Source organism: Talpa europaea (assembly GCF_964194135.1).
Source record: "Talpa europaea genome assembly, chromosome: 14".
In the NCBI taxonomy this organism is placed as follows: domain Eukaryota; kingdom Metazoa; phylum Chordata; class Mammalia; order Eulipotyphla; family Talpidae; genus Talpa; species Talpa europaea.
Window position 1 is genome coordinate 79,527,149 of NC_140082.1, and position 25,332 is coordinate 79,552,480.

The window sequence follows — 25,332 nt, forward strand, 5'->3', positions numbered from 1 at the left end:
ACCGATGCCCCCGCAGTAGGCTCTTGGGGGCCTGTGTCCTTCATTGGAAAATAAAAGGATGCGCAGAATGTCCATCAATGGAGCCATGTTAAGAACTCCAGTTTCTGCTGGTTCATAATATTTATGAACAAGCTGAAGGGAAGAGAACCTATTTAAAAAATGAGTAGGAGATGCAGAAAATTCATAGCAACAGAAATGCAGATGGTTCTTAATCATGAAAAGATGTTTATCCTCATTCGTAGTAAGACAGATGCAAATTACAACTACCTTGATTTACAGACGCCTAACAGAACTCTATACCCAACAACAGGCTACACATTCTTCTCAAGCTCACGTGGAACATTCTCTAGTGTAGACAGTAAGCAAGGCCATGCAACAAGTCTGAGTAAGTTTAAAAAGACTTAAATCACACAAAGTATGTTTCCCAACTATATTGAAATGAAGTTAGAAATCAATAGGGGAAAGAAATTTGAAAAATTCATAAATATGTGGATATTAAACTACATACTCCTAAGTAACCAATGGGTTAGAGAAGTCACAAAAAAAATGAGAGGAACAAAATCAAAAGCACAACATACCCAAACTTATGAGATGCAGATAAAGCCATGCTCCGAGGGAATTGATAGCTGTGGACACCTATATTAGTAATGAAAGACCTCAAATCAGGGCCTCCCCTGGTGGCGCAGGCGGTTAAGCGCCGCGCTGTGAAGCTGTCCGCAGCCTCTGCAGCATGGGTTCAATCCCCACTGGCCTCAGAGCAGCCCACATGGCGAGCAGACCTCTCCTGCCTCGCCCACTGCTCCCCTCAGCAGTGTATTTCATCAGTCTGCCTGTTCTGTTCCCCGCTCTGTCTCTGGTGGATCCTCTCACCCTCCCATACATCTGGCCTGTACCCCAGTTCTTGTATGCAGAAATAAATTAATCTTAAAAAAAAAGAAATCATTCTTTAAAAAAAGACCTCAAATCAATTATCTAACTTTTAACTTTAGAAAATTAGAAAAAATAAATCAAGCTAAACCCAAACCTAGCATAAGAAAAGAAACAAGTCTAGAGTGGGAACAATAAAACAGAGACTGGAATAAAAAAAACTGAAAGTCAGTTCTCTGAAGAGATTGACAAAATTGATAAAACTTTAATTAGATTGACCATGAAAAAAAAGACAGAAGACTTAAATCACCAAAATCAAAAATGAAAGAGGAAACATCTCTGCTGATCTTCTAGAAATAAAAAAAAAATTACAAAGGAATGCCATGAACAACTGTGTGTTAATATTTTGAAGGTCTGTATGTTATAAATTCTGGAAAAACACAGGCTATTACAACTAGCTCAAGAAGAAATACAAAATCTTAATTGATCTATAAAAAGTAAAGAAAATGAGTTATTAATTTTAAAACTTCCCACAAAGAAAACCCAGCTCCACATAGTTTCATTGTAATATCTGCCAAACTTGTAAAGAAGAATTAGCACCAATCCTTCACAAACTCTTAGAGAAGGGGAACATTTCCCAACTCACTCTATAAAACCAGACAAAAAGTAGACAAAGGCATCATAAAAAAATAAAATGATAGACCAAGAATATGTTGAGATACCATTTCTTATTAAATTGGCAAAAATCCAGTTTAACAATATTTTCTGTTGGTGTTGCTGCAGAGAAACAAAAACAGTTATAAAATGCTGGTGAAAAATAAATTGTTACAAAGCTCTAAGAGAGGGATTTTGCAATATTAGCAAATTTCCTATGCATTTGACATTAACCCCAGCAATCTCACTTCTGGGGATCTAGCCTAAAGGCTATTAGCAAAATGCAAAAGGACTGTGGCAAGGGGTTTTGTTGCTATACAATCTGTAATGTCTGCAAACCACCGAAGTTTCATCTGATTGAATCAACTTTCATGCATTTAGCCAAAGATTAAGCTGATGGCACCACTCCAAAAAAAAAATAAAAAAAATAAACAAAAAGGAACGCAGTGTGACTAAGTAAACCCCAGGAAAGGTAAAGAAGTTAAGGCTAAAAACAAGGTAGCAGGCTGGGGAGTTTCTGACACCTGGGCCTCCCTGTCTGCAGTCACGCCTCTTCCTGATACCCTTAAATCTCCTGATAGCCTAAGTCTCCCCAGGAATACTCTAGCTCCAAAATCCTGCCTCAATCCATGCCATCAGCTCTCTGGCTATGTGTGGCATCCCCTCTGCCCCTGCAGAAATCCATGTTTGAGGCTTCTACAGCTAACTATGAATTTATGAGGAATTTGCCACCTTCCCAGGCCGTGTGCATCTGCAATGCAGGGAGATGTCATGCTCACCCACCGTGTGCCCACACTGCTAGGACAAAGTGTTAATGTTTGGAGGACACGCACCTGAGAGAACCTGATGGTCTGGCCCCTGCACAAACCTTGACCACTTGCAGAATCCAGAGGCTCCTGAGCCCCCTGGCATCCTAGTAGCTGGGGTAGGGATGGAGTCTTAGGCTCAGGCTGGGCCCCCCAGAGCATGTGCTGCCACCTCACATGCTCTTGGGACAAGTCAACTACTCAGAAGCTTCTTGGTCCTCATCTGTAAGATGAAATGGTCCTAACAGCCATGCCCTGGCCTGTCTGTCTCTCTGTCCTCCCTGAGAATAGAGAGGCTTCCCGTGCTACGGAGACCCTTGGGTGTATGGGGAGAGGATCTCCCCCATATAGAGGGTTGTGTAGTGGAGAATTTCAGGGTTTGGGATTTTCTTTCCTGCTAGGCTCAGAAAGCTCATCAAATGCGGCACTCGCCACCATGCATATTATTATGGCAAAACCCAAAATGCCATCAGGTGATTTGGGGTGACTGTGTATATGGGTCATGCAGTTTGCTGCTGGAGTAGGGGTGGGGGAGGTTAGAGCACCTAGACAGGGACAAAAGTCATGTGGGCTCATGCTGTGTTCACCTCAACTTTTGACCCAATCTCGGATGATCTGAAGAAGGATTAGGGATGATTAGATCAGAGGGTGCCATGTGCTACCTCTCCTGGCTCTGCGGGGCCCAGGCGCTGCCCGCCTGATGAAGGGCTTCTGAAAGACCGATTATGTCCAATTGTCTCAATTATGCAAAGCTTGCTGACATTTCCCGCAGGGGAAGGGCTAGCTGGAGGGAGGCAGGTCACTTCAAAGGGAAAGTTCTATCTCCCTCATTTCTCTCAGAACCCAAGGCTGCTTTTGTGGTATCCCACATTGAGCTGCCTGGCGGCATGGAGCCCTGGTTCCTTTTCAGGTCTGGGAGAGAGGTCACAGGGCCATTACCTCACAGGGATCACGAGGGCCCAGGCATAGGCGCTCACATGCTCCTCATATGGGCTTCTTAAAGGGTGGCCCCTCCTCAGCAGATTCCTGCCCTGTCGGAGGAGGTTGGAGGAGGTTGGGCTGTGCCCTCCCAGGTCTGCAGCTCTGCAGGTAAGCGCAGGTGGAGGTGAGTTCCGATGGAGGTAAACTCAGGAGGTGAGCTCAGGTGGGGTGAGCCCAGATGAGGGGTGGGGACTTGTTTCCTGGGGTCTCTAGCTCCCCTCCTGCTGAGGCTGGCTGGACAGGGTCCTGTGGGGTGGTGGTGCATCTGTGCTCAGGCACCAGGCCATCAGGATGATTCCTTGAGGGCTTGAGTCTGTGCCAACTGGCCCCACCCAGCTCCAGCACACAGAGCCAGGTCGTAGGGGTCTGCTGAGAAGCCTGGGCTCAGGGCGGCCCCCTTGTCTGTCTTTTCTTGGCATCTTACCTCTGTTCCTTTGCTTGTGGAGTGTGCCTCTTCCCAAGAGCGCTAGAAAACACTGGAATTCTTGGGGGTGTGGGAGTAGAGAGAGGTCTTTATTAGCTATAAGTCTTTATTGGCTGATATTTTAACTATTAATTAAAACCTAAGGGAAACGATTGATTATATAGGGTCATAGAGGGAGGTGGGGGTTGTTCCTGGAAGGCAGCTCAGCAGCATGTGCCAGATGCACGTCTGGGGCACCATCCTAAGGAGGCGATCCTGAAGGCAGGCCAAAAGCCACACGGCATTGTTTGCTGCAGTGAGACACAATCTGAGTGCCCAAAACACAGCATCACACATCATGGCGTAGCCATACCATGAAATACAATGCCGTCACTTTTAAAATGACAAACAAAATATAGAATGATCGTATTTTTCATGACACACATTCCTAACCTGTTCACGGAAAAAATGCGAGCACACACTGAAATGTGATCCATTGTTATCTCAGGATAAAGGCCTCGTGGGTGATGTTTATTTATTCCCTTGCACATTTCCTCTTCTTCCTCTACTTGAACAATTTCCTATGTCCAATACATTTCCTTCTGTTGCCAAAAATTATATCTTTTTTTTTTTAAACTTGGCAAAAATTAGCAGAAAGAGTGGAGAGGTAAGGAAGAATGAAAACATTTATAGGAATTGAGCCGGGGTTCAGGGATAGGTCCTGAGGAGGAAGGTGTGGGGATAGGTGGGGAGAGAAACGGTGGAGCAAGTTTGCTCTGTCTGAATTAAATATCTAAAAAGAAAATAAGAAGGGATGCTGGCCTCTGTGCATGGACTTGAATAATATGGGTTTGATTTTAGGAAAGAATTATCTTCAGGAATATCCAGCAAATATGTTGCAAACAATCTAGCAGCAGTTCTAGCTCATGGCATTTGCAATGATTTTTGGTGGCAGGGATTGGCCTCCCCTTGCAGTATATTTCAGGCCCCGGAAGATGTAACTGGAAAGGTCAACTAATGTTGAATGTGTTTGCTGTAATTGTTTATGTTTTACTGGTTATTTTCTGTGAGTTTGGGATTTGGTTTGGTTTGGCATGGAAACTTCATTGATCTGCTTTGCAAAGTTGATAAATATAAGAAAAAGAATATGACCCTCGGGCATTTTAAGTGACTAGTCATCTTCATTCTAAACTAAAGAACCCATGTGCCTCCCTGGTGACGTAGGGGTTAAGTCTCAGCGCTATTATCTCTGTGGCCTGAGTTCAATCCCTGGCCAGGGAGATAACCCACATATGGCACAGCAGACTCCTCCAGTTATGCCTGTTGCTCCCCTCAGCAGTGTATTTCAATAAATCTGCCTGTCCTGCTCCCCCCTGTGTCTCTGGTGAATCCTCCTACCCAGCCCCCCTAGTTCCTCTACATAGAAAAAAAAAAAGTGAAAACAAGTTTCTTTTTTTTTTTTTAATTTATTTATGCATACAAGAGCTGGGTACAGGCCAGAGATGCGGGAAGGTGAGAGGATTCACCAGAGACAGAGTGGGGAGTAGAACAGGCAGATTGACTGAGTATGCTGAGGGGACCAGCGGGCGAGACAGGAGAGGTCTGTTGCGCCATGTGGGTTGCTCCCTGGCCAGCTGGGGATTGAACTTGTGCTGCAGAGGCTGTGGATTGCTTCACAGTGTAGTGCTTAAACACTTGTGCCATCAGGGGGGCCCGAAAACAAGTTTCTACTGACTTGATATTCTCTTACTTGGGATAGTAAGTGCTATTAGATTATTGGGAATTAGTAGGAAATTCTCTTTTGATTGAAAATATTTTCAAGATAACCTCTAATTTATGTGTCTGTGTCTCTGTGTGTGCATGTGGGGGTGGGGAGAGGAGGGAGAGAGTGAATCATTTTGCACCTGGGAAAGTGGAAGCCCTCACCTAGGAGAGTAATAGGACACAGTACCTGAAGACTTTTATGACCTGTGCATTTACAGGGTTCAGTGTCTTAAAACCTCCATTACAAAGACAGTAGCTATCAGAGATGTCAGCTCCTGTCACCCTCCTTTCACTTCCTCTCGTGTGAGACTCGGCAATGAATGACGAATCACTGCATCCATTGGGGGCAACCAGGGTCCAGGAAGCAGAAGGTCCATTGCCCCAGATACACATCACACATGGAAGCCATTTTCCCAGGCTCTTGCAGAAAGTACCAACTAGCATTCATCTTGCTCTTCTCTGGAAACTGTGTCTTCAGTTGCTATCTGAGTGAGGGGGAGCATGCACTGACAGGGCAGAGATGGCTTTAGGAAAACAAGCTAATGTCAATGCAGATCCCTCCTCTTCCAGCTGCTGGGGCCTCTGGTTGCTGTGTGTCCCCTCCACTCCCCAAGGGTTTGTCATGGCTGATATGTCCCAAGGTGAAAGTAATGTGAATTGGCTGATGGCCTCTCTCCAGTGGTCCTGGGCTCTCCCTGGAGGGTATTAAAGCAGGAAAATTAGTCAGAGTGAGGTGGGAAGCTGGTCAGGGGTCACCGAATGGGTACTTTTTTGTTTGTGAATCATTGTAGATGTAATATGTTAATCTGAAAAGTAATAAAATCCTGCCCAAGAGTCAAATGAAGCTCCTGTGTTTCACCTCCCCTAATCCCACCAGCACTGCTGGCCCTCCTTGGTGATTCCAAATCTGTCTTTCTAGACAAGTTGAGCCTGATCCTCGGCCCCACAGACTAAATTTTGAATTGTAGAAGAATCATGTTTTCAAAAATAAAAGTAGATAAGTGAAGTCAATTTTTAAAACTCATTTAACTCAATATATTCAAAATATCATTTCAAGATGCAGGCAACACTAAAAACGTCTCAGTGAAGTATTTTGTCCTTTTTGTTGTACTAAGTCCTAGAAATCTGACCAAAAAACTTTCATTTTTTTAGCTCTGCAGGCCGTCCCTGTCCCTTCCTGAGGACTGAGCCATGGAGCACAGGAATCAGGTCCAGGCACTGTGCCTTCCAGGCTCACCTTGTTATCCTGCTCTTCTTGCAAATGTGAAAAGTAGGCCAGTGACTAGCAGGGTCTGGCAGAGGGGCCCTCAGCCTGGGGCTCCAGCCTGCCTTTTTGCAGTGCGGGGCAGTGATGGGAGGCCAGGGACAGAGCTGGCCAGGGACGCACCCAGCAATGGCCTGTTGGGCTCAGACCAGGCCTCCCGCAGGGGTGAGAGTGAGTGGGTGGAGGGTGGAGCCAAAAGGAACCTGATGAGGTTTAATCCTCCATGCACACAAAAATGAGTGGTTTGCTCTGCTTTATCGGAGAGGTTGTTTATTCTCTGGAATGGAGGGTTTCCAGGTATGCAGGTGCTGCCCCAGTTGTCCCTGGAGACCAGGCAGGTCCCGGGGTGTGTGGGAACCCACAACCACCTGCAGCCGTGTGGGGAAGTCAGCTAGAGTTCCCACCTCCTGAGGGCTTTGAGCCAGAAACCAAGATTTTCGCTTGTAATCTTTCTCTCAGTTAATAATGGCAGCAATTCCTCTCTATAGAGGGTCAAACCAAGGTCACATGCAGCACGCAGTGTGGGGCAAACAGTTGAGGTGTCTGCTCTACGTAGACCCAGGAGAACAGCAGTTTCTTTTAACTAAATCAGTCCACAAATCAGTCACTTCACTGTGGGGGGTTGCTGTTAATTTTGGAGCAAGAAATAGGGTCATTGAGAAAAACGGAGTCTGACCGGACCTAAGCCAGCCCCTAAGTTCCCAAGCCATGCCCCTGTTCACCTGCCCAGGCCAAAGCCACACCCTGGCGCCCTTTAAAGCGACTCTGCAGTCTCTTGCCAAGTTCCCTTTTCATAAGCAAACACTTCCTTATTTTCTGGCATAATAAGATGTTCCAGGTTTTTCTTTTACTTTCCCTGCCCCAGGCCTGGATTCAGTCACTTCTCCAAGGAGCCTGCTTCCTTTCAGTGGAGAATGATGCTAAGAAACCAGTATTTGAGCACCAAGGATGCTCACACCAGCCTCCAGATGTTCATGGCTTGTGTGACTGTTGTTTGGTCCCAGCCAATTGATGGCTGCTGTCAGCTAGGAATGCCAGAGGACCTGGCCCCGGTCTAATTACTTGTATGAAACCCCCACGAACATCTCCCACCCCCAGGGTCAATGGCATGACTGTACTGGCCCTTGTGGTTCTTATGATTGTCGGACACACCTCAGCAGAAACCATAGGGAATTTTGAGGCACAGATTTGTTATTCACAGCTCCTGGAGGGGATATAGCATAAACAGGGGCAACAGCGTGGTCTCAGGTAGAGAAGGCGGGATGGGGAGAGCCTAGGGCTCTGCTTTTATTGGAGCCCAAGGCTTGGGGATGTCCAGGGTTTTGTGGTTTACTCTTTATTGGCTAAAGCATAAGGGAAGAAATTAGGGTGGAGGAAGGCAGAAGTGGGGTCACTTAAGTGGCCATTCATCTAGGTCTCCTGGGGTTTTCTGAAAGGGGGAACCTCCTGGGTGGGAGTGCCCTAACTCCTTATCTGGTGGTGTAGCCAGTAGCTGTCACACAGTTACACTAGATTTATTCAAGATGGATACCATGGCAAGCAAAGCTTCATGACAGGCACTTCCACTACCATCATTCTCTCCCCTTGAGTGTGGGCTGCACTGAGTAACTCACTTCTGAGAATAGAAGTCTGTAAAAGAGATGAGCTATCACCTCAGATATTAGGTCATAAAGAGACAGTAGTCTGGGGCACCCTCCCTCCCTCACACAGATGGAGGTCAGTTGGCACATTGCCAGCCACCCTACAGAGACATCCTGTGGCCAAAAGCTGAGGGAGGCTTCACCCCAGCAACCCCAAGGAACTGAATCTAGACAAAGGCCATGCAAATTCACTCAGAAATGAATGTTCTCCAGTCACGTTCAAGTGTTTCAACTGAGACCATGCCCACCTACAGCTCTGTAGGAGGAGGAAGGAGGGTTGGGGGTGGAAATTGCCTACCCCTCTGGGTTCTTCTTGGGCTGGTCAAGTGAACAAATTAACATCAAATGGACTAGCAGAGGAGGAAAAATTAATTACGTATGTATGGAGAATTTACATGGCTGTAAATTCTAGAATAAATGGAACAGACCGGGCTTACATTCTTGAGTTAAGGAATGGGCCAGGAGCCTGGACATGATTTGGTCTCACATGATGAGTAGAGGGTTACTCATATGACAAAAACAAATGCTCCACAATTTTGCCCTGCCTTAAGATAGGTTTCTCTGATAAAAAGTTATTTCTGGAGATGACCCTAAATCTAGGTGACCTTTGTGGTAATGGTAACCGCTTCTCTTGAAGCCCTGGGGCTTCAATTAATCTTAGTTCCACAAGCCAAGGTGACTTTGTGGGAGAGGCCTCTCCTTCAGCTGAATCAAATCCCCATGAGAGACCCAGGGTCAGGAGTACCCAGCTCACATCCAAGTCCTCATCCACAGAAACTGTGAGATAATAAATACTCATTGTTTTGAGTCACTATGGTTTGGGGTGATTTGTTCTGTTATGCAACAGATAACTAGTAAGATGTGTTACATATACATACACTAGTGTGTATATACAGAGAGGGATCACACACACGACTCACTCAGTTTTTTTATATCTGTCTGTACATATGCAAGCCATGAATTCATTCTGATAACTTCAATTTCAGTCCCAAGCTACAGGATTCACTGACCCTCTCCATATTCCACATCTGTAACTCCCCCCAAAATGAGAAATTCGGCTCCCAATCATCCACAATATACTGATTTATTTGTTCAGTGCAGTAGTTTCAAAACTGCTAACCTATATCTCTGTGGAAAAAGTAGCCTGCCCATAGCTGTTCAATATTTATTTGAAATTCTTATTGTCTTTACTTGAAGACACGTAGTCTAAAATCCAGAATCCATTGTTGTTGTTTTTTAATATGCTCTGCCAGCTTCTCTGGAAAGTAAGGAGTGAAACACAAAAGAGAAAGCACATTTTCCCCCCAGACAGCAAATGCTCTGCTTAGCAATTTTGCTCCAGATCATCATGACATTCCATGGAAGAAGGGGTGGGGCAGGGATTTCAGAGCCTCCGCTGGGCGGCTGCCCCTTGCTTCTCTCTCAATAGCCATGTCGTTTTCAAGCAGTTATTAAATTGTTTGGAGAGAAAAATGTATGGTGTTGCTTTCTGAATGACCCTAGGGAAGGTTTTCAATTATAATCGTTCCACTATTCAAAAAAGAAGCCAAGTGGCCAGCCGACTCAGAGACTATCCAAAAAGGCTCAGTTTGGGTGGGGCTGGCAAGTCCTTCTGCAAATGTGGAAACCTCCACTGTCTGCATGGCTGAGCCTAGGGCCAGGGAGCTCTGTAGAGCAAGAAACTCACCATTGGGTCCTTGCATGACCTCCCGAGGGGACCTCTGGGACATTGGATTGCTGCTGCCTCTTGCCAAGGAAGTGACTTCTGCGGAGACAAGGGAGTCCCCAGATCACACCACTCCACACCTCGGGTCACAGGTCATGGTTCCACGGCGAGGTCCCCCTGGACATGGTGGGAAAATGGTTGGGGACATGAGGCTCTGTCCTCCATGGTTTCTCCAAGATCTGCTTCTCCAGGTTTCCAGTGCAAGGCCTCCCCCTCCCTGCACCTGCCAACACACCCCACTCCACCCCAGAGACACACACACACACACACACTCACACATACATACGTCATGCACACACCACATAACACCTAGCACACGTGCCACATGCATAGCACACACCACACTTGCACATTACACGACATATACTCCATCATGGGGGAGCACTTACTCCTGGGTGGGGGGCACCCTTCCCTCTTTGCAGTACTTATGTTTTGTAGCCCAACAAGTACCATGGATACATATTTGCAAGAAATTTCTCTCAAAAGGAAACAGAGCTAAGACCCTTAAAGACATATTTATTGAATACCATGACTGGTGGTGTTTCTTCAGCTATACAGGCAGACTTCCTGTTAATGACATTAATTTCATAAAAATAAAAGAATGAATTCTGAAGATGGCTTGGGGCAACATCTGCATAATTTCATTTTTTTTCTCTTCCAGAGTCAGAAAGCTTGGATTGAGAAAACCTTTTGCAAGCAAGAATGTATCTTTGTAATCCCCAGCACTAAAGACCCTAACAGGTAACTTGGAAGCCATAATTAAATTATCATCCAAATCAGTACTTGTCCACCAGTTGCCCAACAAATATTCTTCTAACATTGGTGGGAGGAGGAGGAAGAGTCAAGAAGGATAGCCATAATCTATTTCCCACATGAGTTTTTAGCCAGGGAGTCTCTTGGATTAATACACTCCTATCTGAAGAGAGAGATAGCATCAGACGAGAGTTGCTGTCCACCACTCACATTGATGTAAGTGCTCATAACCAGATGAGCTCACAGTGCTCCCTTTAGCCTTAATGAGATCAAGGAGCCAAATTCTTTAGACAGGGAAGTTTCTGGGCATCTTTGATAGAGTTTCATAATTTGGGTGAAGAAGAACTTCCATCTCAGGAAATATCTGAGTGGTTAAGTGAATTAGACATGACTTTATGAAAGAGCTTACTTTGTACATGAAATGTCCAGCAATTTCATCCACCCACAAAAAATGCATCTGTCATAAACTAGAGAAGACTTTCTAAAATCATAAAAATGATCAGAGATGAATTTAGCAAAAATTCCTCATCTCTGATGGCAAACACTTTGAGGCTGATTTGAGGGGCATGAGGCTGGTATATCCCTATGTTCACCCAATAGCAAATTCATGCAGGTAGGATCACTAACACAAGGGCACAGACTTTAGAAATCACTTGGTTCAAATTTACTTGACACAAGCAATCTCAGTCCCCACAAGCAATCCAATGTCCCCCCTTCACCCACCACTCCACGCTTCTCTCTGCTTAAACCCTAGTGATTACCCCCAAGGCAAGAAATTTCCTGTGGGGCAATGCCAATGATCACTAAATCTTTCTGTTGTTCCTAAATGTCCCTCCTTACTTCAGTGACACCTAGGCCTCTTGATGGAGACTATCTATGCTGCCCTCCTGAGCACTGTCAACATCACAACCCCCATGGAGGACAGGCAGAAGGAGCAGAAAGGACTTCAGAGATGCTCATATCAGATCCCTCTGTGAGATCCTTTCATTCTCTAACATGGGCTTTAAAAATCTGAAATCATCCCAAGAATCAATACAAATGAAGAAATACACACTGTAGAAAACCTACAAAAATTCAGATCCCTAATGCTGAGGAGTTGGTGACTGAATGGCCAACTGCTCAAAGCCCATCTGGTACTTTCAACCTTACTGTCTTACTAAGCAATGGAAGAATTCAACAATATTAAAAATTCTTGCATGCTCAACTCAATGATGGACATCATTGTCATAGAATGTTCAGTAACTGATGCTTATAGCAGTGTTGTCAAGATAACAGAAGAGTTAAAATTTGTTCAGTAAGGAAGGTCAATGTGTTTAAAATAGACTGGTATGTAAATAGATATGCATTGATTATCTGGAAAAGCCCATCCCAAGGGCCATTTTTGTAACCAATAAAGCTGGGTAAGTAAGGTGTCAGTGTGCCTCTGTTCAGGTGCTACTCACCTGTTCAGGTTAACTTGTCTTAGCTAATTGAGGGGAAAGAAGGAATATATTATAGAAAGATTGTGCTTTGCCTTTGTTTTCAGATGTTGTTGTGGCCAGTTCACCAACCAGCACATTCCCCCTCTGCCAAGTGTAACGCCCAGCAAAAATGAAGAGGAAAACAAGCAGGTGGAGACTCAGCCAGAAAAATGGTCTGTTGGCAAACACACCCAGAGCTACCCAACAGATTCATATGGGATTCTGGAATTCCAGGGTGGTGGATACTCCAATAAAGCCATGGTAAGAGAGGCTTCAGGATGGCATGTGACTGAGCCCACACCCTCCATCAGAGGCCTAACCTCCCAGACTCCAGACTGCAGCTACTTATTCTTAGGGGTGTTCCTCAATAACCCTAGATATTTCATTGCATGACAAGAAATGTATCTGCACCATGGCTTTCCAAGTTGTTAGAAATCAGGTAATATCACAAGGAGCAACATGTAGTGTCTCTTAAATACATCCCCAAGTTCTGAGTCCACAAATCATACCCCAAACCATTCTGCATCCATATTGCATTTCCAGTGACAAGGGAGAAATTATGTTACTTGCTTTTTGGAGTTCTTTGGGGATTTGTTTTTTGTAACTGTGGACCTTCAAACTCCTTCAGATGGAAGTTTAAGAGTGTGTGGAAATATTTCCCTGTGAAGTCCATCCACAGTTCAAATGGCCAGAAAAGATCAAGGTCTTTCACGTTTGCATATAAATAGGGTGTGTCCTCTGCCTTTCTGTTGAACCCTGCCTGTTAGAGAGGAGAGGTTTCAGCACTGTGAGTCCTTTCAGCTATTTCTGAATGACACTCCCACTTGGCTAGTCGGGACATTTTCTATAATTTCATTTTATTTTACTTGCCCAACATCATTGTTCAAATAAAATTCAGTACAGTTCCAAATACTAGAGCATATGGTCTTCTGGAATGGCACGCAATGTATTGGCATAGACACAAAAAAAGTTGTTCATAGGGGCCAAGGCATTTGGCCTCTTCTTCACCTTGAAGGGAAGGTCAAGTTCAGAAGTAGGCCCCCAACCCCCTTCCCTTCCACCACTCCCTCAACAACATCCTGCCCAGCCTCTTGGGCCATAGTTCTAGCTGAGCCAGTTATGGAATTCATTCCTTTTGTGATTACCCAGATAAAATACAGGACAGGGCCTCCCTGGTGGTGCAGGCAGTTGAGCGCAGCTCTGTGAAGCTGTCCCCAGCCTCTGCAGTGCGGGTTCAATCCCGGCCAGCTGGCAAGAATCCCACATGGTGAGGCAGACCTCTCCTATCTCGCCCACTGCTCCCCTCAGCAGTGTTTTTTTTTTCAGTCTGCCTGTTCTGTTCCCCACTCTGTCTCTGGTGAATCCTCTCACCCTCCCATGCATCTGGCCTGCACCCCAGTTCTTATATAAAAATAAATAAATCTTTAAAAAAAATACAGGCAAACAATTATCTTTGAATTTCAGCCAAACAACAGATAATTTTGTGATATAGTATGCCCCAAATATGCAAGAGACATACTCATACAAAAACTTTTCTGTTGTTCATATAAAATTCAAATTTAATGGGACCTCCTTTATTATTATTTGCCAAATCTGTTAACTCTTCCAAGATTTCCTACCATCATTTGGCCACAGATTCACCCAGAGGACCCCAGAAAGCTCAGTAAAAGAAAATCAGACAGCTCGCTCTCAGACAGGCATGTAAACCTTGTTCCCCTTGGACACTAGATGCAAAGCCAAGAACGGTTGTTCATCATTATGCCCTCTCTTATAGTACATCCGTGTGGCCTATGACACCAAGCCAGATGTACTGCTTCATCTCATGGTGAAAGAATGGCACCTGGAACTCCCCAAACTCTTAATATCTGTGCATGGAGGCCTCCAGAACTTTGAGATGCAACCCAAACTGAAACAGGTCTTTGGGAAAGGCCTGATCAAAGCTGCCATGACCACCGGAGCCTGGATCTTCACGGGGGGTGTCAGTACTGGTAAGGCAAGCCCTTTCCTTCATTATAAGTATATAAACCCTGGGCCTCCCTGGTGGCGCAGGCGGTTGAGCGCAGCTCTGTGAAGCTGTCCCCAGCCTCTGCAGTGGGGGTTCAATCCTGGCCAGCTGGCAAGAATCCCACATGGCGTGGCAGACCTCTCCTGTCTTGCCTGCTGCTCCCCTCAGCAGTCTGTTTCTTCAGTCTGCCTGTTGTTCCCTGTTCTGTCTCTGGTGAATCCTCTCACCCTCCCGTGCGTCTGGCCTATACCCTGGTTCTTGTATAAAAGTAAATAAATCTTAAAAAAAAAAAGTATATAAACCCAGAACTCTGTGGTTCCCAAAGGGTTTTTGAATAGTTTAGATGAAAATACAAAACATGATGTTGCTTGGTAATGTTTATGACAGAAGAAGTGAGATCCTTATTCAGTAGCTGGTTTTTTTGGGAGGTGTGATAGACCAATACTTCTAGAACCCATTGCTGGTCATTCTCTGAACTGAGCCCTGTACAAGCTTCAACTTCATTGAGCCTCTGCACAGATGAGAATAAAGGGAGGTCCAGAGAGGTCGAGGAACATGTCTGGTTGCCAACTTGAGCTGAATTCATACAAGGACTCCCAAAGGACCCAGTTTCTTCCACCCTTACATTTGGGAAACTTGTAAAGGAAATCCCTGCACAGTTGCTTTGATTTTTGTTTTCCTAATTGTTTTTAGGACCAGTGCAAGATGACTAGTAATTATGAGCTCAGATTTTCAGTGTTTTTTCTCTTAATGACAAAGATCATTATGTCTCAAAACTGTTCTGTAGGGAATGTAGTGTCACAGAGAAGGGGTTCCTAAAGTTCCTAAGTGGTGGTGTGATGGGAGGTGTAAGGGCCTAAAAATATGACTTATGGCTGCTCGCAGGTGTCATCAGGCATGTAGGGGATGCCTTGAAAGATCACTCCTCCAAGTCCAGAGGCCGGGTTTGTGCTATAGGAATTGCTCCCTGGGGCATTGTGGAGAATAAGGAAGACCTGATTGGAAAGGACGTAAGTGTTTTTTCCCAAGACATTGTATTAAAGACATTGTGTTTTCTCCCTGGCAATGTATTAAAGTTATCATCTTTATTTTGAGATAATTGTAGATTTGCCTGCAGTTATAAAGAGGCCCCACAGACCTTCTACCCTTCCTTCCAATACTAACATCTTGCAAAACTATGGTAAAATATCACAACCAGAATATTGACATCAATGAGATCAAGATGCAGGACACCCAACCCGACAGGGATTGCTCTTGGTGCTATTGAATATCCATACCTAATATCCTTCAACCGCCACTCCCTCCTTAACTCTTAGCAACCACTAATCTATCCCTCATCTCTGTAATTTATCATTTCAGAAATATTATATAAATGAGACTATACCTTATGCTTATGAAACCTTTGGGGACTGACTTTCTTCATTCCAAATAATTCTCCGGAGATCTGTCCAGATTGCTGTGGACATAGTAGTGTGTTTCTTTTTGTCATTTAATGGTATTGCAATGGCATTTGCCACAGTTCATTTAGCTATTTATGTGTTGAAAGATACCTGGATTCCTTCTAGTTTGGCTATTACAGATAAGACTGCCTGAAGCATTCATGCATAGGATTTTATGTTAATGTAAGTTTTCATTTCTCTTTGACAAATGCCCAGGAGTGGAATCACTAGGTCACATTATCTAAAATTCCGTATTGTCCTTATCTAAACTAATGTTTTTTCTATTTTAATATAAAATCTTCAAAAAAAGATCCTTCGATGGAGAAGGTGGGTAGGAAGTGAGAGCAGGTTACAGGACACAATTAGATGACGTTATTCACAGCATGCATGTGTATCCTTCTTACTTCCCTAGTAATCTTAAGTCTCAGTTCTGCTACTCTGACTTGTACATCTTCTCAGGTAACTAGAGTGTACCAGACCATGTCCAACCCTCTAAGTAAGCTCTCTTTGCTCAACAACTCCCACACTCACTTCATTCTGGCCGACGATGGCACTCTGGGCAAATATGGTGCCGAGGTGAAGTTGCGAAGGCAGCTGGAAAAGCACGTGTCTCTGCAGAAGATCAACACAAGTAAGTCCTGGTGAGGGTCTGGGGTAATAGCACAGGGGTACTGCACCTCCGTGATAACCAAAGGAAAAGGAAATTGCCCAGGTGTGTGCAAAGCCTTGCTCTTGAAGCGTTAAGCTTAGATCAGCAAAAGATGACTTACCTAATACCAACTCAAACTAAGTGCTAATGATGGATGGGAGAATTGTGGATGAGCTTAATGCTTTCTTTTAACTCTTAAAATTTTATCTTTTAAATTTTTGTTAAAGTTGTATTATACCATTTTAAGTTGTCTTTTCAATTTTTACAAATTACTTATGCTGGAAGCCATCCCTAGTAGAAAGCAGTTACTTCATATCCTTTTGAACAAGATATCAAAAGATGAGCAAAAAAAAAATGCAACATGAGATAGAGTCCTCCAACTAATTGTCTTAGAGAACCTGAGAGAATGTGGGTGATAGGCTTCCCTCCAAAGATAGGTAGTAAAATTGAGATCAGCTTTAGTGGAAGACAAATAGATACTATGTTTTTAAGTCATATGTTGAATATGCCAAGAAATAACAAATATGGGGCTTCTTAGGTGGTGCAGCAGGTTGAGCTCAGTGCTGTGAAGCTGTCTGCAGTCTCTGCAGCGAGGGTTCTATTCCCAGCCGGCCAGGGAGGGATCCACATGGCGCAGCAGACCTCTCCTGTCTCACCCACCACTCCCCTCAGCAGTGTTTTCGGTCCGTCTGACTGTTCTGCTCCCCCCTCTGTCTCTGGTGAATTCTCTCACCCTCCTGCACCTCTGGCCTATACCCCAGTGCTTGTATAAATAAATAAATTAAAAAAAAACAAATATGTAAAAATCACTATATGACCCTATATTATTTGGCTTATCTAGGTGCTAGCCAAAAATATATGCACACATATGTTTATATATATACATATAATATATATAAAAGATTTACCTAGAGTCTGGACCTTCCATCACACTCATTGAACTTGTGATGTGTTGCCTCAAGTTCTTAAGGAAGGTTAACACAAGAAATAGCCCTGCCACAGTCGTCATGGTGACAAGCATTGCTGACCATATTGCCCAAAGTTTCTAGTTCCCTATATTTACTGTCTTTTTTTAATGTTTGAATAGGAAAAATAATTCTCACTCAAAGACTTAATATGATTCCTTTTATCAACTGATAAATGTTACGTGATCATTGCATTTACTATGACTGTAGCTCTGAGTCTCTCAACCAGACTAAAGTAAGCCAGGTGAGGCTTATCTGAAGAGGACTGGGGACCCATGTGTCCCAAGGGGTACCACCCTTCCTGGGGAACTGCCGCCTTTGGGAAAATGCTGAGGTCAAACTAGAGAGACAGGAATAAACCCCAACCAGACAAAATCACAATAACAACCACTTAGAACTAAAATAACTGGGGTAGACTCTTGGGACATTCTCACACTCCAACAATTCTTAGTGTTAAACAACAGTTAAATGATCTTAAAGAGTATTTTGTTTTTATCATTACCAGTAAGATTTTTAGGAAAGTCGATCTAGGCCTAGAAAATGGTTATTATGAAGCATAATTAAAGGAACTGGGAAGCATAATTAAAAGGACCTTGAGGCTGCATGGGTATTAGACTGGGCAAAACCCTCCATGAAAAGTTGTGGGTTTCCAAGAATCAGACCTCCGCCGATGACTGAGTTTTAAGTTCTCACATTTTTTTTTTTTCCTGAACTTGTAAGTTTTCACACTGTCCAACCTCACCTGGCCATGTGACTTGTGGGTTTCCCTTTGTCATCCTTTGCCTGGGGCTCTGAGTGGGGCAGGGATAGCAAAGGGGTGCCCAACTGTCATCTCTCCCAGCACAGAGCTTTGGTGGGGGCGGGGGGCTTGAACCAAAACCAAGGTGAACCCAATCTACTGTTTCTAGCAAAGAAGATGATTTGACTACCTGCAGAATGCTAAGGCTTGCCTGGGTGGGGTCAGGAATTTCAAAGGCAGGGCCCTCATCGTCATGGTCCATTTTTCCAGTATCTCCTGATCAGAACTGACTCTCAATGCACGCTTGCTGAAATGAACTTGAGCTGAGATTATTTTGGTCGGAGACAGAAAAGTTGCTTAAATATTTAAAGAGTTCCTGATTATAGACGTGCATCATGGAAGCAAACCAGAAACTCTGAATGCCCCCAACTTGAAATGTTCAGATCTCCTCCTAATGAACGCTAGCAGATCTTATCTGGAGGTCTTCAGAACTGAGACCACGGATATTTCTTCTTTTTTTTTTTTAAACCATAGTACTCTTTTTTTTTTTAAAGATTTATTTATTTATTCATACAAGCACAGGGTACAGTCAGAAGCACGAGAGGGTGAGAGAATTCACCATAGCCAGAGCGGGGAACAGAACAGGCAGACTGACGAAATACACTGCTGAGGGGAGCAGCGGGCACAGCAGGAGAGGTCTGTCGCGCCATGTGGGACCCTCGCTGGTGGCCGGGGATCGAACTGGCACTGCAGAGGCTGTGGGCAGCTTCGCAACCCAGTGCTCAACCACTGAGCCACCAGGGGAGGCCCACCATGGATAGTTCTAATGTGTCATTTGTTCATGCTGATCAGCTAACTCCCATCACAGCTAACAGACACCTGGTAAAACATACTCAGAATGTAACCTGTTATGATCAGTTTTCAGTAAACTATGCAATAGGCAAATCTGTCTATTAAGGGACATCTCTCTTTTGCACACAAGTGCTGCGAAGGAGGAGGGTAGGATTTCTCCTGTCACCAAGGGTGGGGTTTCACTGTCTTCTCTCTCCAGAACCCCAGGCTCCTGGAATCCTCTGTTTTCCCCTGCTCCTCAGAGCCCACACTGCTGGTTCTGCCACTGAGTTAGTTTTTCCCACCACGTTCCTAGGAGTCCTGTTATCTGATGGAGGTAGAGGGAGGCCTCTGGGAATAACAAGCTATGAACTAATACGCTCATGGTGGACGGTGTGTTTGCCCAACCAGATACCTCACGCCTATTCCTGACACTGAAGGCAGAAACAATAACTACTACAACATGCAACATTTATATGCCCTTGAGGTTTACCGAATACTTTGATAGTCGAACATTATTTTTTGTATTTTATATCCATTGCACCTTTAGGAGCTAAAGAGGTTTTGTGATGATTCGTTTTGTAAGATGGGTCACCCTTGGCTCACAGTGACTGAGTGATTGACCCGATGTAGTAGGGTAACACAGGAGAGGGCGGGAATGGGGATGAGTCCTATTGTCGGTGCCTTTCTTGAAGAGACAACCATCAGGGTAGGAATTTCAAATTCTGGGGCAGGAGCCAAGTAGGTATTTTTTGATAGGGAGCCTCTGCCAACATTTCTCCCCTTTTGCCAGGTGAGTGGTACATGAAGGTCAGTCACGTGGGATGCAGGAAGTTGGTGATTTTAAGGTGCTAGCTTTTTTAATGAGACTGTGATGGGGTACTTGAATAAGAAGGAAAACACTCTTCGCAGGCCTGAATTCCTTCAATCCAAAACAGACACCATAGGGAGCGGCCTTCAAGGTTTGAAGGCTTTTCTCAAGCATGCAGAGGGTAGCAGGACTCTGGTCTGAAGGGCGCATGTGGTTGGTGTTGCAGGGCTGGGGCAGGGAGTGCCTGTGGTGGGCCTGGTGGTGGAAGGGGGCCCCAACGTGGTGTCCATCATCCTGGAATACCTCCGAGAAGAGCCCCCCGTGCCCGTGGTGGTTTGTGATGGCAGTGGACGAGCGTCGGACATCCTGTCTTTTGCACACAAGTGCTGCAAAGGAGGAGGGTAGGATTTCTCCTGTTACCAAGGGTGGGGTTTCACGGTCGCCTTACTAGGCCAAGGAGAACATCTTAAATGATGTTGTTCACCATTCCAAAATAAAATATTAAATAATGAAGATTTACTAGACCTCTCTCCCATCCCCAAGGTCAGCATGGTGCTGTCCAGAGCATAAGAATGATGTTTCTTATGATATTTTTTTTCTGTGGGGAAGATACACTCTTTCCCAATTTCATTTTCCCATGTAAGTTCCTCAGTGAGCTGGAATTTAGGACAAGTGTGAAGCTAGTTTTTGATCATGGTTCATTTTTACCTCCCAGGCTAGCCTCCCGTGGTAAAGTTTGAAATCAAAGACACCAGACGGACATAAAGGCGTCTGCTTTCTTCCTGTACAGATTTAATTCATGTTGTTTTCCATTTCTTTTGCATTTCCTTTGAACAGGGTCATAAATGAGTCCCTCAAGGATCAGCTTCTAGTTACCATTCAGAAAACATTTAATTACAACAAGACACAATCACATCAGCTGTTTGCAATTATAATGGAGTGCATGAAAAAGAAAGAACTTGTAAGTGTTTTGAGTTTATATCCAAACGAGCTCCACAGAGAGAATTATGTTTCCTTTCTAATTCTGCCCACGTGTGCAGGATGGAGTTGTTCCTATTTCAGCTCAGCCTTTTGGAGAGGCATTGACAAGTCCATACCAAACTGGCAGGTCCACAGGATGGGAGCAGAATAAGCAGAGGAGAGACCCAGGTCCTTTGAGGCCTTAGTAAACATGGGTTGATGGCATGACACACCATGCCAATTATGGGTTCGTAATGTTAGCCAGATGTAAGTGCTTGGGGAAAGTGGTGCAGACCAGCCTTTAGGTGTCTTACAAAATTCTATTGCATCGCTTCCCAAATGCTGTAATCACCTCCCTCCTTGCCTTCTTGATCCTGCTGGAGGAAAAGGCACTCTTGCTGCACAGCCCCTGCGAAATCCTACATCTCCAGCGTCCCTGCCAGCATATCAGATCTGAGCAGAAGTGATTGTGTCATCTCTGGTAGCAATTTAGACATTGGAGTGTCAAGGCGCTCCCTGGTCTCTGAGGCTCTGGGCGCAGATTCAAGGGCAAGATGAGTCATGCCGTCACTTCTCGAAATCAAAAGCACCTGGTTTACAGGCTTTAGCTGAATTCTGGAATCACTGCACTGAGCCCATCTCTGGGGTCTTTTTAAAAAGCCCCCCCCCCCATGGTCCCTCTTGGCTCCAACTTGATCAGTCTTTTCCCGATGAACCTGTTTCCAGGTAACCGTGTTTAGAATGGGCGCCGAGGGTCAGCAGGACATGGAGATGGCCATCTTAACTGCCCTGTTGAAAGGTGAGCGCTTGGGTGTCCTTTCAAGCCTGGCCTAGCCCAGGTCTTGGGTCGTGGAGGGATGTCCTTCTCCCTCTTCTCTGACCAGGTTGGGTCTGTTGATGAGAGAGCCCGGGGCCGGCCTGGCTGCTCTCCTGCCCCGTCACTCATGAGTCACTCGAGAATGCCCCTTTCCTCCGTGCCTCTCAGCTACATTGGGACAATGGGGAGCAGGGCTGTGAAGGGGCAGACAGGGAAAGTCTTGGAGTTCTCACTGGCTGGCCAGGCAGCGCCATGCAGGCCTCCTGCAGGCAAGGAGCTGGGCTCACCTGTGGGAGGCAGCTCCCTCCAACTTGGCCTGGGAGTATCTGGGCCATCTCGGCACCTGCCCTCTTGCATAAGTAGGTCCCCTGTCTTAGGGCTCCTCCTGGGCCCCTCCCAAGCTGGCATGGAAAGAGGTTGCCTCCCTTCTGCCTCCAGGCAGCCCTTGGAGAATACAGAGTTTTTAGCTTTGGGGCAGGAGAGGTCAATGCAGAGCCCAAGGAAGGGCAGTGTTGCTCACCCAGTCCCAGGCCGATCGAGCAGGCCAGGGAAGCCAATGCTCACTGACCAGCCCTGCCACACAGGGCTGTCCAGGTGCTAAAGATAAAAGCCTTCTGTTGTCTTTCCAGGAACAAACGCCTCAGCCCCGGACCAGCTGAGCTTGGCACTGGCGTGGAACCGCGTGGACATAGCACGAAACCACATCTTTGTCTTTGGGCCCCACTGGCCGGTGAATCTAAGCGTTTTTCAGTTCAAGCCACTCACCACGACTTTGTACAGATGACAGATCAGTGCATTCTCCCTTGTGACACAGATCTCAGGACATTATCTGGGGTTTCTGATGATCTGATGTGTAATCCATAAGGATTATTAGTAGATGCTGCTATTTAACTTCAAAGGGGCAGCAAGAAACAAGAGCTATTAACGTGAATTTCAGATTCAATCCAGTACTCATGAAGAAATAATGATTTTATCATTATTTCTAGGGATTTTATCATTGCTGGTGAAAGTGGGTCTTCACCCTTTTAAAGAAAACAGCTTATTAAGATTGAAGACAAGGATTCCATAGAGAGCACTGATTTGTCAAATGATGTCCTGTGAAACCCTGGAGGCCTAGAAAACTGCACGTATGTGTGGTGTGCATGCATTGGAGCAGTCTTTGGAGTGCGGTGTGTATGTGTGTGGTTCAATGTGTTCGTGTATGTGTGGTGTGTGGCATGCATGCAGGTCGTGTGTAGAGTCCGGTAGATGTGTGTGCTGTGTGATGGATACATAAGGTTTAGTGTGTGGTACATGCAAAATATGAGAAAGGATGTCCGGTATGGTATGGTTGTGTGTGTGGTGTATGCATGCAGGAGGGATGGTGTAGGGTAAGTGAAAATGATATCAGGCTTTTCTGCCCTCCCACCATTAGGATTGGTGATGGATCCTTGTGGTCCTCAAGGCATGCCTGATGGAGGGCACCTGGACTAGGGTGGGCATGCGTAAGTGGATACAGCTGGGCTAAGGCTGGGCTTATAAGGGCAGCGTCGTGGGGATGCCAGCAGAACCATGAGAGCAGAGAAGCAGAGAATGAGAGCGAAAGAGAGGCAGAGACCACCAGAGAACACTGGAGAGCCTACAAAGAGTGAAGAATTTCTGGGGGCTGGGAGGCTGGGAGGCCCCCTAGCATCCCTGCCTGCCATCTACCTGGTAAATCCCAATAAAAACCTGCAAAAGCTACCGAGGGCTCTAGGACTTCTCCTTACCCCGTCTGCTCAGATCATAGAGATCTTGCTCCGTGCCCTTCCCACCATTACAGATGGGTATTATATGTGTGTATACACGTGTGTGTGTGTGTGTGTAGTGCAAGCATGCGCAGGATGGGCAGCTCCACTGTGGATTTGGGCAGACGGGCTGAGGAATCTTGGAACCCTTGGTGGGATTTAACAGGCCTTTAATGTTGGAGCAAGGAACCAGGTGGGGAGGCAGCACGGCCAGGTTGGGGGGTCAGGTGATGGGCAGGCACGGAGCTTCCCAGACCCCAGTGAATCTTTGTGCTCTTTCTCTGGCCTCTCTCTGGAGTTCTCAGTCTCCTGTCATTGCAAGGTCTTGCCTTTATCCCTTGCCTCTCAGTACAGGTGTCCACACTTACAGGCTCACATGCGTGTTCTCCGGGCCCAGGTGTCCATCATCATAGGCGTGCTTGCCTCGTGCCCACGCCTCTCGGCCTCGGGCACCCACACTAGGAGTGAGTGGGCATAAAAGAGCCTGATTCACTTCATTTACCCTACAGTGAGATGTGATTGTGGGTGCGGTATTGTGTGGATGGGGTGTGTATGCATATGTGTGTGGGTGCTGTATGTGTATCTGATGTGTCTGTATGGTATACGTGTGTGTGGTTCTGTGTACGGTGTATATGTATCTGCTGAGGCTGTGTGTGGTATGCTTGTGTCTTTGTGGTTGTGTGTGGTATGATTGTGTGTATCTGTGGTGTATGTGCAGTATGGCTGGTTGTGTGGTGTGTGTGGTGGATATGTGTGTTGGTTTGGTTATGTCTGGCATGTGTGTATGATCACGTGTGGTGTGTATGGTTGTGTTGTGTGATTGTATGTATCTGTGGGGAGGTGCGTGTGGTATGGTTGTGCCTGGTATGTGTAGTTGTGGGGGGATGGTTGTGTGGTGTGTGCGTGGTGTGGGTGTGTGGTGTGTGTGTGGTGTGGCTGTGTGTGTGTAGAACTAGTGAATCAGGGTTTTTGTGCCACTGGCCTCTGTGTCTAGCACTTGCAGCCTTGATTGTGCTAATACGGGAGGCACTTGGGAGCAGGCTCACAGGGCATGAGGGGCTGATTGTGGACACCTGGAGTATGGTGCAGGCATGCGTAAGAGGGCACACCTGTGCCTAGAGGCCTGGGCTATAAGGGTGGCATCACTCAGAGACAGGAGAACCATTACTGGAGGATGAGCTGTGTGACTACAAGATGAGCCCAGAGAGGGCGTAAAGGTTCCCTGGGGGCCGGGGAGCTCAGTTGCTGCCAGCCTCCTGCCCCTCACACCCCTGCCTGCCCTGAGCCCGGCTGCCCCATTACAGTGTGTGAGTGTGTGATGGGCAGGCCTGGGGCCCGTACTCATCCTTCAATCAAAGCAGCTTCATCTGTTAGATGGAGTGAGATTCAGGTTAAAATTTTGTTTAGGAAAGGCCTATGCTGCTTATGTCGCATGTTGAGACATAAGCAGTCAGTCAACTATGTAGAGGGTTCATGTTGGATTTTTATAATTACCTTTCATCAAATTGGTGTGAAGAGTTTATGGAATAAAATGGATATATTCAAGGAGCAAGATATGGGGGAGGAGATATTGCTTATTGAATCATCCAAGCTAAGAACAATTGAATGCCTTAAGTATTACTGCTTCCCTTTTCATGTTTTTTCCAATCTTAGTAAAAGAATTCAGAGCAAAATTAATTGCTCCATGCATGGCCCTATGAAAGTATGCTGTGGCTGAGAATCTGAAAGTTCAGAACGGATCCCCATGAGCTCCTGGGACTGACTCAGGAGGAAGGGTCCTGCTCTGGTTTGTTTCTCCTGATCCACTGGGTTGCTTTCTGAGGACACATTTCTGAGTCAGCCACACAGAAAGCCTACCTGGGGAAACTGCCCTGACATGCAGGCCCTGCCTGGCCTAAAATGACAGCCTGCGTCCCATCTCCTCATTTCAGAAGCAGTAGGAGCTTGCAGAAAATGTAGACCGCGCCAACAGCAGGATGAAGGAAACAGTCACTCATAACCCCACCTGGAAAGCCAACCATGTTATCTGGGT

The 25,332-nt window shown here is 45.7% G+C and overlaps 1 protein-coding gene across 1 annotated transcript in view; it reads left to right on the forward strand.

Annotated features, from left to right (window-relative positions):
* TRPM1 (transient receptor potential cation channel subfamily M member 1) overlaps positions 1-25,332 on the forward strand; it is a gene marked incomplete at both ends in the record, with an annotated part of 74,312 nt that overhangs the window by 9,290 nt on the left and 39,690 nt on the right. Inside the window, 9 exons of the mRNA XM_084254068.1 lie at positions 10,767-10,846; positions 12,384-12,579; positions 14,093-14,306; positions 15,209-15,333; positions 16,222-16,393; positions 19,984-20,158; positions 20,595-20,718; positions 21,444-21,516; positions 22,164-22,264. Coding sequence (XP_084110194.1) covers positions 10,767-10,846; positions 12,384-12,579; positions 14,093-14,306; positions 15,209-15,333; positions 16,222-16,393; positions 19,984-20,158; positions 20,595-20,718; positions 21,444-21,516; positions 22,164-22,264 — 1,260 coding nt within the window. The remainder of the gene's footprint in view (positions 1-10,766; positions 10,847-12,383; positions 12,580-14,092; positions 14,307-15,208; positions 15,334-16,221; positions 16,394-19,983; positions 20,159-20,594; positions 20,719-21,443; positions 21,517-22,163; positions 22,265-25,332) is intronic.